The sequence below is a fragment of the Palaemon carinicauda genome, chromosome 37 (genome assembly GCF_036898095.1).
Source record: "Palaemon carinicauda isolate YSFRI2023 chromosome 37, ASM3689809v2, whole genome shotgun sequence".
Lineage (NCBI taxonomy): Eukaryota > Metazoa > Arthropoda > Malacostraca > Decapoda > Palaemonidae > Palaemon > Palaemon carinicauda.
In genome coordinates this window covers 69,246,154-69,259,552 of record NC_090761.1, presented here as the reverse complement: position 1 = coordinate 69,259,552, position 13,399 = coordinate 69,246,154, and the positions used below count along the sequence as shown (strand labels likewise).

Below are 13,399 nucleotides of genomic sequence, written 5' to 3'. Positions count from 1 at the left end.
CCCCTCCACCACTCGGTGGAAGAGGTCTCCAGGGGAGTCCCTCTCGAGAGAGACTCCAACCGGCCAGTGTCGTTCTCGGCCTTGGAGACTCTGCTAGGAGAAGGTAGCGAAGTGTGCCATGCAGGCCACTTCGTGGCTGGATATCTGGCTGGGATCTCTTGGCATCCTGATACGATCCGAAGACTTGTCTAAGGAGAGTACCAGGAAGGCCTTGGAGACCTTCCTTCTTTCAGGCACTCATACCATCGAGTTTCTGGCCCACCAAGTCTCGAACTTGTGGGCTAACACTATCCTTAAATGCCGTGATACGGTGTCTGAAAGATTCAACTCGAATGTCCCCCAACGCCGAGGTCAGTAAGCTCAGACATTCCTCCCTTTTGGGGAGTAGCCTGTTTGAGCCGAAAGATGTAGAGCAGGCAACTGAGAGGTGGAGGAAGTCCAACCGGGACTCCCTCCTCCAGAGGGCTTTAACATCAAAGCCCTATAAGCCTCCAGCACCCCCAACAACCTCGCCCCTGCAAAGACGACAAAACCGGCAATAGTAGCAAAGGCAGCGGTGTCCAAACAGACCTTTCCCGTCAAGGACAGGAGAGGCAAGAATCCTAGGGGGAGTGGCCGAGGTCGCAAACGCTAGGATTGGCAGTCCCCCCGCATGTCCACCAGTGGGGGGGATGCCTTCAAAGTTGCGCGAACAGGTGGCAGCAACTCGGGGCCGATTCCTGGACGTTCTCCGAGATCAGCGAAGGATATCGCGTCCCGTTCTTAACATCTCTTCCTCCCCTGACAGCAAATCCAGTGTCGTTGAGCTCTCTTGCCATGGGATCGGCAAGAGGGCAAGCCCTTTGGGCAGAAGTCAAGACCATGTTGAAGAAGGACGCTATCCAAGAGGTCGTCGACGGGTCCCCAGGCTTCTACAGTCGACTCTTTCTTGTAAAGAAGGCGTCTGGAGGCTGGAGAGGTGTCATCGACCTCTCAGCTCTGAACAGGTTTGTCAAGCAGACCCCATTCAGCATGGAGACGGCAGACACGGTCAGACTTGCAGTGAGACCGCAAGACTTCATGTGCACACTGGATCTGAAGGACGCGTACTTCCAGATCCCAATCCATCCGTCTTCAAGGAAGTACTTAGATTCAGCCTAGACAGCAAGATCTACCAGTTCAAGGTGCTGTGCTTTGGTCTCTCCACAGCACCTCAGGTTTTCACCAGAGTGTCACCCTGATATCTTCGTGGGCACACAAGATCGGCATCCGTCTCCTCCGTTATCTGGACGACTGGCTGATCTTAGCAGACTCGGAGTCAACCCTTCTTCGACACCGAGACAAACTTCTGGGAATTTGCCAAGATCTAGGGATCATGGTAAATCTCGAGAAGTCTTCTCTGCTTCCTTCCCAAAGACTGGTATATCTAGGCATGATATTGGACACCAATCTCCACAAAAGCTTCCCATCAGATGACAGGATAGCAAGGCTGAGGAAGGTCGCAAGTCCTTTCCTCAGACAAGACTAACTCCCAGCCCAATTGTGGTTACGTCTCCTCGGCCATCTCTCATCCTTGGTCCGTCTAGTTCCCAACGGTCGCCTCAGAATGAGATCTCTGCAATGGCGACTCAAGTCCTGGTGGAGTTGAGGACACAATTCTCCGGACGTCTTGATCCCTATGGGTCTCGCGGAACAGACGAACCTTCACTGGTGGGTGGCAGACGAGAACCTATGAAAGGGAGTGGATCTTCTCGTCCTCCCCCCGGATTTGATGATGTTTTCGGACGCCTCAAAGAAAGGGTGGGGGGCCCACTTTCTGAACCACAGGACTTCAGGCCTGTGGTCAGAATCAGAAAAGTGCCTCCATATAAATCTGCTTGAAATGAAGGCCGTTTTTCTGGCCCTTCAACAGTTCCAACAGCACTTGGCGGGTCACTCTGTGGTGGTGATAAGCGACAACACCACAGTAATGGTTTACATCAACAAGCAGGGAGGTACCTTTTCAGAACAGCTATCCCATCTTGCAGTAGAGATACTGAGATGGACCGAAGTCCACTCGATTCCACTTTTGGCTCGCTTCATTCCGGGCAAAAGGAATGTGCTCGCCGACAGTCTGAGCAGAGCGTCTCAGATAGTGAGTACCGAGTGGTCTTTGGATCCTCAAGTAGCCAACAAAGTCCTGACTTTGTGGGATTCCCCGATTGTGGATCTGTTCGCGACAGCGTTGAATTTCACACTGCCGCTGTACTGTTCCCCAGTCCCGGACCCCAAGGCTCTCTGGCAAGATGCTTTCCAACACCGGTGGGACAACATCGACGTATACGCCTTTCCCCCGTTCTGTCTGATGAGGAGGGTACTCAACAAGACCAGACTATCGGTCAACCTCTCGATGACTCTTATAGATCCACTGTGGCATCACGCGGAATGGTTCCCGGACCTTCTGCAACTCCTTATGGAGCCTCCGAGAGAACTCCCTCCATGACACTCCATGACACGAGCTACTCAAATAACCACACGCCAACATCTTTCACAAAGCCGTAGCTTCGCTTCGGCTTCATGCCTGGAGACTATCCAGCATCTCCTCGCAGAGAGAGGATTTTCGAAACAAGTTGCGGAAAGGATGTCTGGACACCTGCGAAAGTCATCCTCAGGAGTCTACCAGGCGAAGTGGAGAGTTTTCTGTGGTTGGTGTCATGGAAGGGGTATCTCTCCACTTGATGCCACTATTCCAGCAATAACGGAGTTCTTCGTGTATTTGCGAGAAGAAATACGCCTTTCAGTCTAGGCAGTGAAAGGCTATCGCTCAGCCTTAAGTCTTGCCTTCAGGCTCAAAGGAGTGGACATTTCTTCTTCGCCAGAACTTTCCTTAATCATACGTAGTTATGAACTTACCTGCCCTCAGTCGGAAGTGAGACCTCCTCCATGGAACGTGGTTGGAGTCCTCAGGTCTCTTAAGAGACCTCCGTTCGAACCATTACGCCAGGCTTCAGAACGCCACCTGACTTGAAAGACAGTGTTCCTACTAGCTTTGGCGTCAGCCAAGCGAGTTAGCGAACTTCATGGTCTCTCGTATGACATTGCCCATTCAAGGGGATGGGGGGAGGTAACGTTCAGCTTTGTCCCTGAGTTTACTGCTAAGACTCAGAACTCGGGAGTGCCGGACCCTCGCTTCGACTCCTTCCGGATTTCGAGTCTTCGTTCCGTAACAGATGACCCAGACCATCTCCTACTGTGCCCAGTAAGGAGTCTGAGGCTATACCTGAAGAGAACAGCTGCAGTTCGTCCCCAAGTGCGGGCTTTGTTTGTCAGCACTGAGAGAACGAAGAGGAGGGTTACCAAGAACACCATCTCAGCATGGATTCGCAAGGCCATCCATCTGTCCCTGAATCCTGACCCTCCTTTGTCACGTCGCCCTAGAGCTCATGATGTCAGGGGAGTAGCTACCTCTCTCTACTTCAAGAAAAACTTCTCGGTGACGCAGGTTCTGCAAGCATGGGTGTGGAAGCGTCAAACGACCTTCACAGCCCACTACCTGCAAGACATGACCCACAGGAGGCTTGATACTTTCTCTATCGGCCCTGTGGTTGCTGCACAACAGCTGGTTTAAACCTCAGGCTCCTTAATGGACAAGTAGTAGAGGGTTGAGGGCATTGTTACCCAGTTTTATTCTGCATGAATGAAAAGGTATGCCTGGCCCTTATTCTTTTCTTCATCCTCCCCTCTCATGGAGAAAGCAGCATCCTGGGTTCTCTGCACAGCTGACCTCAAACCTCTGCAGGTAAACCATGTTCCCTTGTGTTCCTAGTATAAGTTAATACTGTCGTGCCCCCATACCCTGACGAGGTGGTATTGGGAGAGTCTTAGCCTTAAGTTTCCATCTAAAGAACTTCAGGTCAACTCCCTAGGACGAGTCACACATATTCCTTCACACACATCTTACGTAGGCTGCAGCCCTTGCATAGCAAGGTGCGAGCGAGGTGCAGGGACTCTTTATTGTTGAGTGCTGACACACTTAGATAATGAGTCCCCGGGCCAAGCCAAAAGCCAGTATGGCTGGGACTTGTTCCACCCTTCTTAAGGGTTAAGTCACCCACTTTAAAAAGCGTGGTTTGTATTCCAGTTACGGAACAAATGACAAATTCGTAGATGATTTGTATTTTTCCTAATTATACAAACCTTCGCTATTTAATCAAACTTGCCAAGCCCTGTCCCCCATGAAGTCCTACCTTTAAGCAAAAGTGGAGCTACAACACGTGTGTGTGAGGGGGGAGGGTCCCCGCTAACTAGCGGTGGGCTTATAATCTCTCGTTAAAATTTTATGGCTCGTCCTTTCAGCTACGCGCAAGTAATTACCCCCACTTACCCACTTTAAATAGCTAAGGTTTGTTTAGTTAGGAAAAATACAAATTACTGTATCTACGAATTTTTCATGTTGTCCCCGACATGAGACAGACAGTGGGGATCGTGACTGCCCTGAAATAATTTACGCAGTAGTTACTAACAAATCTAGAAGACATCTTCAAATACACAAAAAAACAATTTGAACAATCTGGAATCAATTGCTGTTATCAAGCAAAAGTCAACACAGACAAAGTCAAAGGCTCTTTGGTTTAAACAAGCTAACGGTGGTTCTCACTATCTGCTAGAATGTCTCATTACTTTACTAGAGACATAAATCTATTGATAGAAATGAATATGGGGAATTTAATCGTTTTTCGGGTAAATGCTTAACCAAGCTTTCAGAGAGAAGTAATATGAACATCAAGCAAGTATAGAAATATAGTCTTATTAGAATTCCTTTTTTGTAGGTTTTATGTACAATTATGATAGTGCTATGAAAGGGTAAGTTTTACCCCCCCATTAATTATTTTCTTTTTACAAACAATAAAAATAGTTAGCTGCCTTCCGCCTTCAACCAGGCCCACTGCCAGAACAGTATCGGTTCATGAATCAGCCGCCTGGCCAGAGAAAACATAAAAAACACAAGAAGCACAAGCTTAAGCCAGGAGAAACACCAACACAAGATGGCTTAGCAGATGGGTCAGACATCCATGAGAAAAAGCACAAGAAGAAAAAGAATGATGATGACAAGGAGAGAAAAAAGAAAAAGAAAGAGAAGAAAAAGAAAAAACAGAAGCATTCCCCAGAATATCCCGGGGCTTCGGGAGTTGATCCTAATAGAATTATGATTTAATCTTGTGTTGTAATGAAATAAAGGAAACCGTTTGGGTTGATGCGTACTTCTTTGCAGAAACATTATATGATTCTTGTTTTACAAAGTATGTTCAAAGTGCTCCGAGATATTTTGTGTAGCGTATTGCACAGACAAGTGACAGAAGTTACCCAGTGATTGGCGTTGGTGCTTGAAACTATTTATTTGGAAAATGTGTCAGTTTTTATTGAAGTGTTGGAAATGTGTAACTTCTAGTTATTTTACATTGTATCTCATGTATATACCATATGTATCTTCTATTTTTGACGTTTTGAGAGTTAGGGATTAAGAGTTATGGTATATTATGATATCTTGTAATTATACAATAATCAGAAATTAGTATATCCTGCTTTTTAGTAGTTGAATGATTTACTGTTGCCAAGAAGTGTGGGGTCTTGCACAAAGATTTCAGTTGTCATCAGTTTTCAGGTACACAATAGATATCAGACAAAGTTATATAAAAATGGTCTCGAGAAAGATTCAATTAATTTCTTTGCACAGTTGTAGTGGGCACAGAGTTTATGGATGTATTATTTGAATACTTTTCCCCCTGCTCTGTCATATGCCACCTACTGTACTTTGTTAGCCCTTCGCCAAGGAAGGATACTGCCAGGCTTTAGCCATAGTCTTTCTTAATTTTCCATTTATGCTTTTCCCTTGTTTTTCTTTACTGCAGTGCAGTAAAACAAATATACTGTATTATAGGTAGACAGAGGTTACAGGCTACTGTAATTGCTATGTAAAATGTCCCATATATATATATAAAAGGCCAGTCTTCTTTAGTGTCTTGATTTTGGGAATATAAGCTGGAATAAGTTTCATAGTGTAAAATATTTTTTGACTGCTCTTTTATCATAGAATTTTTTCACTGACCTAAAAGAGAATCATAATTCTTACAGAATTAGACTTCTTTTTAGTACTACACACTATGAGCAACGGAACTAATTTTTGTTAGCAGCGTTTTATTAGTTAAAACACCATTTAACATTATATTTGTAGACCTCTTCAGATTTTTGTGGTGTAATATTGGTATCCAATGTGTTAAAAATTATTAACTAGGAATGTTGATCTCATTTTCTAGGACAGTGAATGGTATACAAACTGAATGTTATGAAATTAAAGGTCACTTGTTTGGAGAGGAATCTAAATGTAACTACTTAGAACAGTAAAGCTTTCAAGCTAAAATTTGCAAGCAATACAGAAGTCTTCATTTAACCATGGAACCACTTTTAAACATAGTTTCAGTTCAGTTTGTGTATCATATGGCTAATTATGCGACATCAAGGATGAATGTATTGTCGTATATAAAAATACAGTACTGTCCTTTGGTTTTCTTTGGTGTAATAATTTTATGCTCAACTTAGTGAATAAACTAGTAAATAAGATTTATGATGAGTCTGATTTTATAGAATAAAATTTGTTCCAATGGAAATAAAATCTTTAGTCCTCATTGGAAGTAACTTGTCAGTTGCTGGTGACGGTATTGCTTTTTAACTCGTCTGTTGCTGGTGATACCATTGCATAAGTGTATTCTTCTTTGAGCATTCCAAGAACACTATCTGTGAGTGTGTTGAGGTTAGCTTTGGCTTGGTCAAGGACTCCCTCAATTCCTTCAGTAACTTCTCACCGTCTGGTGATTAATGTGTAGTCCCTCCTCCAAAGGAGCAGCTTTATCATCAGCTCTACAGACCTAGACACCTGGCAAGAAGTGAGCTAGCTCTTTTCTCTACCAGTGTCGATGTCCTTCTTATACAATTCTTCCCATTGGGAGAAGGATCAAATCAAAGGAGAAAGACACTGACAAATTCTACTATCTTCTAGCAATTATTGCCTTTCTCCAACAGGAGCAGGCGATGGTGGTCGGATGGAAACCAGTACATTTGGAGACGGTTTAACAGGACTGTGGGCTTGGTATTGAGTTGCTGCTGTTGCATCAGTTTAGTCTTATAAAAGGCCACCCATGAATGGCAGAGCAAAGAGACAGTGACATTGCCCTAGCAAGCCGGATAATGCCGTAGAGTCTGACCATATAAACTTATGTTCAGTGCCCTAGCCCCCCTCTCCACCCAAGCTAGGATCAGGCAATGGCTGCTGATTACTCAGCAGGTATACCTATATGCTCCCCCAAACCCCAGTCTGGCAATCATCAAGCAAGGAAGTTACTAATAGACAACAGCGTAGGCCAGGTGATGGTGGATCATGAGCATCTACCATCATTTGTCATACCATACCTGATCAGGGGAGAACCACCCCCCCTCTGTCTCACGGGTCTTCACACAAACAAAATAAAATACTGGCATGACCCAATGGATTTCACTATACATAAGTACGTGGGAGGGATCATACACTAGGCCCGTATTAAATAGATCAAAGTTGCGTAGGGCTCCTGTGTACTGTTTACCAAAGGGATTAGATTGGATTTATCAATTTAGGCTAAAAAGCCAAAAGAAGTTTTGCAGCGCAAGACGGAAGAAAGCAAGTGGGACCAGAAGTAAAGTACTGTAGAAGGATGTAAAGCAAGGGATAAACGCTACAAAGACGACCCTCAAGAAATACGTACAGTACAATAGCTTCTATCTCTGGCCATAGCATGGTGCCCGAAATTGTCCGGCAAAGGAGAGGCAACCATGGTACCTTGGTCCAGGTCAGTTTTAGCCATTAAAAAGCACCTGGCACTCCTTGTGCAGTCCTCTTACTGGTTGGAGCTAGCCAGATGAACTCTTAGATCTTCAGACTTGCCATTAAAAAGCACCCGGCACTCCTTGTGCAGTCCTCTTACTGGTTGGAGCTAGCCAGATGAACTCTTAGATCTTCAGACTTGGGAATTCTGTTTGGTATAGGCGAGCTAAAGAGGTTGGTGCTTTGCAAATGTTTTATATCACAGAGGGGAGTGGTGCAACCACTCTGCAGGTTGACTTGTCAACAAGGTGATGGCTTTCCTCTCTCTAGGCAGTATCTGGGATGTCCAGCTGCAGACTGCTAGTTCAAAGGAGTTAGTGGTACACTGTTTATATGGGGCCAAACTTGTATGCTCAACTGGGCTTAACCTGAAATACTGCTTACAGGTTTACAGTGCTCTGAGAAGTATAAGTGGAAAACTCTGATACACAGTCTCTATCATGGGCGGCTCGCTGAGAGGCCGCTTCTCATCCGCAAAACAGATCTTCGGCCAGGACTTTATAAACTGAAGAATGGAACTTCTTCTCGAGAAGTGTCCTCCCTGCTTTTTTAAGGGATGCAGGGAGTTCTACTGCTTTTGGAACTTGCTCTACAAGCCTAAGGTCATAGGTTTTCTGCTTGTCCTTTAAAGTGTTAAGCAAAGAATGGCTGGAGTAAGAGTTTCTGATATTGTAGGTGGGGATCCCGCCAACTTTCCCGACCTTGACAACCCGACGGTGAACAATTGCTCCTAGATCTCTTCTTCCTTCTACTCCAAAATCTTGCCCACTGGGAGACTACCGCTCCCTGCCCACATCACAAGGGGATTCTGAAGTGCAGCCGTGGCCTTTAGGCAAGAGACAGAGTATGAGGATCAACCTTAACTTTACTCATAAGTGCCAGCGTCAATCAGACAATCCTAACACGTATGCATGCTGCTTTGTTGTTTCACACTCGTACTGTAAAAAGAGAAAAATTAATAGTAAAAATTTTTAGGCCAATTGAAGAAGAAAACATGCATGTGCAGCTCGATGGCCAACATCAGAAATGAAATCTCTGCACCAACAGACTCGTACCGCTAATGGATGGTGGCTGCCAGAACCTCAATAATTCTTCAATGGCAGTTAAACAGTTTTCACTAGAATCTAACCCCTAATAAAGGATGATGGTTTGTATTTGCTTAGGAACAAATACTTTTTACACTAAGCAATACTTAGGATAAGAGAAACAATTTCTACCTGAATATCATCATCTTCAAGTTCATACATAATTTTACCTTTGGAAGGCAATGAGTAAAAAATGGGTGTATACAAAAAGGTCAATTTTACCTAACAAAAGGACCTCATTCAATGGGTAGGTAAGAAAAAAAAAAAAATCTCCTACAGGTTAAATCTTTGGTTAAAAATCTTTAAAGCAATTGACAATTGCCAAAGGTTTAAAAAAGAACTGATATAGAAAAACAAGGTTCCAATTGCATAAAACATTGCGGCAATCCAGGAAATAATTTTTCCAAGGAATCTGGCGAGCTAAATGCAAATGGAATGTACTGTAATGTTTTAAAACTAATAACTTTAGCTGCATGTGTGATACATATTGAATGTTTCACTTAACTATTAGCAGAATATGCAATTTTTAATTAAATTGTGCAAAGAAAGGGCCTCTAATATTTTACATTAAATCATCTTTTGTAATAAATCCCTTGAATAATAGTGACAATTTATGAAATTCCATCCTGATTGAATAGATTTTCATTCTATTATAAAAAAAACATATCCTTAGAGCATAAAAAAGGACACATTATTTACAAGGTAATCTTACCTAACAGCATACACTTCCTGGCTGCTAATCTTCAAAACAAGTACTGTAGTATAAGCAAATAAATTTCCATACAAAACAATAGGAGCCATTTTCATGGTAAAATTATCTCTGATCCTTTTCAAAGGCATCTAAGCTGTTCAAAAGATAGAAACCAAAAGCGTAAAAATGTCTGGGAGTGCCTAATGGCCAGGGTAGCGAAAGTAATGCAAGCTACAAAGTTGGAAGCACTTGTCCAGGTGACACAAGACCAGCAAATAGAAATCTACGTTCCTGTGTCACCTAGTCCTGTCTGCCATTAAAACTGCATGCTCATAATGGCTTGGCAAGCACAAAAAATAAAAAGGGAAGAGCAGAAGTAGCACTAGTGAAAGGATGGAACAGGCATACCCAATTCTTTCTTGAAGAAAGGTCCTTAATAATACCCTAAAAGATGCTCTAGCCCCAAAAATACTGGTAAAAGTGCTCTAGATAATAAGAGGCGCCAATGAAGAAGAACTCTACAAATATATCCCTGGTCTAAGGACTACTCTGCAAGTAAAACTAGCATATTCATATAAAGCGACATGGCCTCAATAGCTATAAAAATAGTAAATAAAGTTTCCTTCAATGCTTGCCATATATGCATTGCAGGCCTTACCAAAGACTGTCTTGTATGCAAACTGTAATCCCTGCAGTACACCAAAGCAGGAAATGCAAAGAAAGCAAATATATCCAATAATAAGGGAAAATTAAGGATAGTCATACATGATTTAGGAAATGAAATTTTTTCATTGCAGTCAGGAGAGAAGGAAGTAAGACTCAGTCAAGAACTTTCTGATCAAATCTAGAGATTTGCAACATATTAACACACCTACATGCAAACAATACAATATTGCTTGTTCTAAGTTTGATAAAATGAACACACAGATTTGTAGTACAGTAGTTGAATTGATCTTAGATATCAAACCAGTTTCACGGGCCACTTCACCACTAAATTATCTAAACCTTGGTTCCTACAATTCAAATCTCATGCAAATTAAGTAGATGAAGAAAAGCATGTTTCTTGCAGTTATTTTGGGGGAGTACAGGAGTTAGATGCTAAAGAATCTTGTGTACTGAAGCCTAAAATGTGATGAGAATATAAAACTTAATTAATTAATTTGTGGTATATATTGGCAAATTCTCTAAGGCTAAAATAAAATAGGCTTGAATAGTTGTTATATTGTACATTGCAATCATTATTACACAGCTAAAGAAAACTAGTGAATAATTTTTCCAGGTTGTCACATCCAAAGTTCAAGTTGACTTCCAGGAAGGCAGGAGCTAAATAAAGGAAATGAATGAAAAGGAAAAGTAAGTAACCAATACAGATATGGGAGAAAAGGACTTAGAAATAATAATATCATGTAGTAACACCACGAGTCCCATTTCTAACCTAATAGGTCTTCCCAAAAGAATTTGAGGACTGAATCAAGGAGGAATTGGGATGGACAAGAGAAAGGGAGGAAGAAAATGGTAGGATGAGAGGGTATTGATGAATTAATACAACAATGCACCAAGCAAACAATAACCTACATACCTAAAATGTGTTAAATTTGTCAACGTTAAGGCTTGGTATTGCCCACAGGCAAGAGCCCGGGTCTTACACAAGGTAAGGCAATCTATACAGACAGGCTTGGTATTCAAATTACAAAATCTCCAACAGAGTCAAACATTTTAGGATAAAGTACTCATTCCTCTAAAAACATTACTAAGGTACCCCTTGCATTGAAAAATCACTGCACATTTAAAGTAATGATAAAACCTTGCAGTGTATAATCCTCTGTGGAAAAAAAAAAAATTGTGAAAATACACATCCTTGTAATAATTAATTGGTTAATCATTAATCAGGAATTATAAAGCATATCAATAATTAGTCAAACGTATACACTATGGATTCAATAAGTACGGTATAACTAATATGTTATATTTAGCATGCAAAGCTTTAAGGCAACATAATAGTCTTGTCTAATATTAATGTTGGCCTTTTAATTACCAAAAATTTTACTATTTCTTAGTTTCTAGTTATTTATAACAAAGATAAACCCAAACCCTCCACCTTTTAATACTTACTATAACTAGAAGAGTGCACAAAATGTTACAAAAATTACTATCTACTGGTGGGCAAAATAAAAGAATAAGTTCCAGAAAATAAGAAGTCTTAGCGTCTCACATCAACTTGCGTTGTCACTTGTGTCAATACTAATAAGAATACACCAAATGTTAAAAACATGATAGATAACAATAAAAAGTAAATTTCCATACAAATATAGTACAAAAACATAAATAGTAACAATTATCATTATTTAATTAGTTACCTTTGATATAAATCTCAGAAAAATAAAATAATCTTTAATAGGGGCAAGATGCAACTAATATTACTAATAAAGATTTTTATATAACTGCTATCAACGAAAGTAATCACTAATGTGTTAATTCCTTGGGTTAATTGAGCTGGTAAATTTAATCTGAAACTTCCCTGCATGAACATTAGGAATTTTTGTTTTGACAGAAGACTGATTTAATTATCAATTTTCCCTTTAATGTAATAAAAACCTCCTGAATTGAATAGAAATGAAAAATGTTAATAAAATCATTAATAATTCCAAGACCAAAATAAAAGTTCATGAATTTGATATTTAATGAAAGGATAAGATTTAATTGTACAGTATTTGTAAAATCTGCTGTTCTTAACTGCATCGAAGTTATGTGACACACAAAGTCATAGCCATAGTTGTAGTCCATCATTATCGATGATGACATTCAAAAGTTCCTCTATAGTTCCAACATTTGCATGTTGTCATCGGTAAAGATGGACACACAGTAAATACCAAATTCACGGCTTTCATTGAACATAAATATTTTCCCTCGTATTTCTTTTTTTTTTTTTTGTCAATAACCGAGGCCCTTTGCATCAATAGACGTAAGAGGAGATGATGTTTCCCTTTTAACTTCTAACTCGTAACGAAATTCATTCCACAAAACCCCATAGAATAAAGTTATTTTAAGATGTGAATTTGATCACATGATCATGCAATTACTAAACAGTAATATTGTACAATATAATCTAAAATTAAACCTTCCATTCACTCATCAAGTTATTACCAGCTCATTTAACCCTTAATAAAGAAGTAAAATTAGCCTCCCTTTTATAACTTTTACAGTCACACGTCTTCTAAAAATCGGCTAGTTAGGTTAAAAATTATATATATATACTGAATAAAAATTTTAAGTAAAAAATTACAAATGATTTTGCTAATTTTGTAAATCATTACTCTTAAAGAACTCATTCTAATAACTTGCAAAAAAAATACAAAACTAGCAATATGAATACATGTACTTAAGAACTATGTCATCATCATGAGCAAGAACCATTTTCAAACCAAGACTCCCTGGCTGTTAGGTTATGTTTTCGGTATCACTGGAAGACACGAAGGCACGGCATTAACGTATTCGGCTAACACATCTCCCAATTCGCAAGCAGCTTCAACAACTCCTCCATCGATCACGGCTACATTGTCACCTGTTGCAGAATCGGAAAATTTATCATCTCGTGAATAATGTTTACGATGATAGTACAACCTGCCTTTTTATAAATTGCTTTAATGACAAGTTATAAACTCATTTAAACCTTTCACACTGGAATACTTATTAAGGATATCACTATTGTAACTGACTGCCAGAATAAAATTAATAAAGTAGGTACTTGAGTAT

At 40.8% G+C, this 13,399-nt stretch overlaps 2 protein-coding genes and 1 long non-coding RNA gene across 4 annotated transcripts in view; 2 read left to right on the top strand and 1 right to left on the bottom strand.

The window, feature by feature from the left end:
• LOC137629768 (mediator of RNA polymerase II transcription subunit 19-like) overlaps nt 1-6,576 on the top strand; it is a 42,850-nt gene extending 36,274 nt beyond the window's left edge. Inside the window, exon 4 of the mRNA XM_068361389.1 lies at nt 4,874-6,576. Within this exon, the coding sequence (XP_068217490.1) occupies nt 4,874-5,173 (300 nt within the window). The 3' untranslated portion in view covers nt 5,174-6,576. The remainder of the gene's footprint in view (nt 1-4,873) is intronic.
• Nucleotides 6,577-11,013: 4,437 nt separating this feature from the next.
• LOC137629773 (uncharacterized) lies at nt 11,014-13,088 on the top strand. Its single transcript, XR_011041604.1, has 2 exons — nt 11,014-11,255; nt 11,320-13,088. It is a non-coding gene; the product is annotated as an uncharacterized lncRNA (long non-coding RNA).
• The window catches only part of LOC137629771 (dystrophin-like), a 69,905-nt gene continuing 69,064 nt past the window's right edge, over nt 12,559-13,399 (bottom strand). For both annotated transcript variants that reach the window (XM_068361394.1, XM_068361395.1), the window contains exon 15: nt 12,559-13,208. In XM_068361394.1, coding sequence (XP_068217495.1) covers nt 13,090-13,208 — 119 coding nt within the window. In that variant the 3' untranslated portion in view covers nt 12,559-13,089. The remainder of the gene's footprint in view (nt 13,209-13,399) is intronic.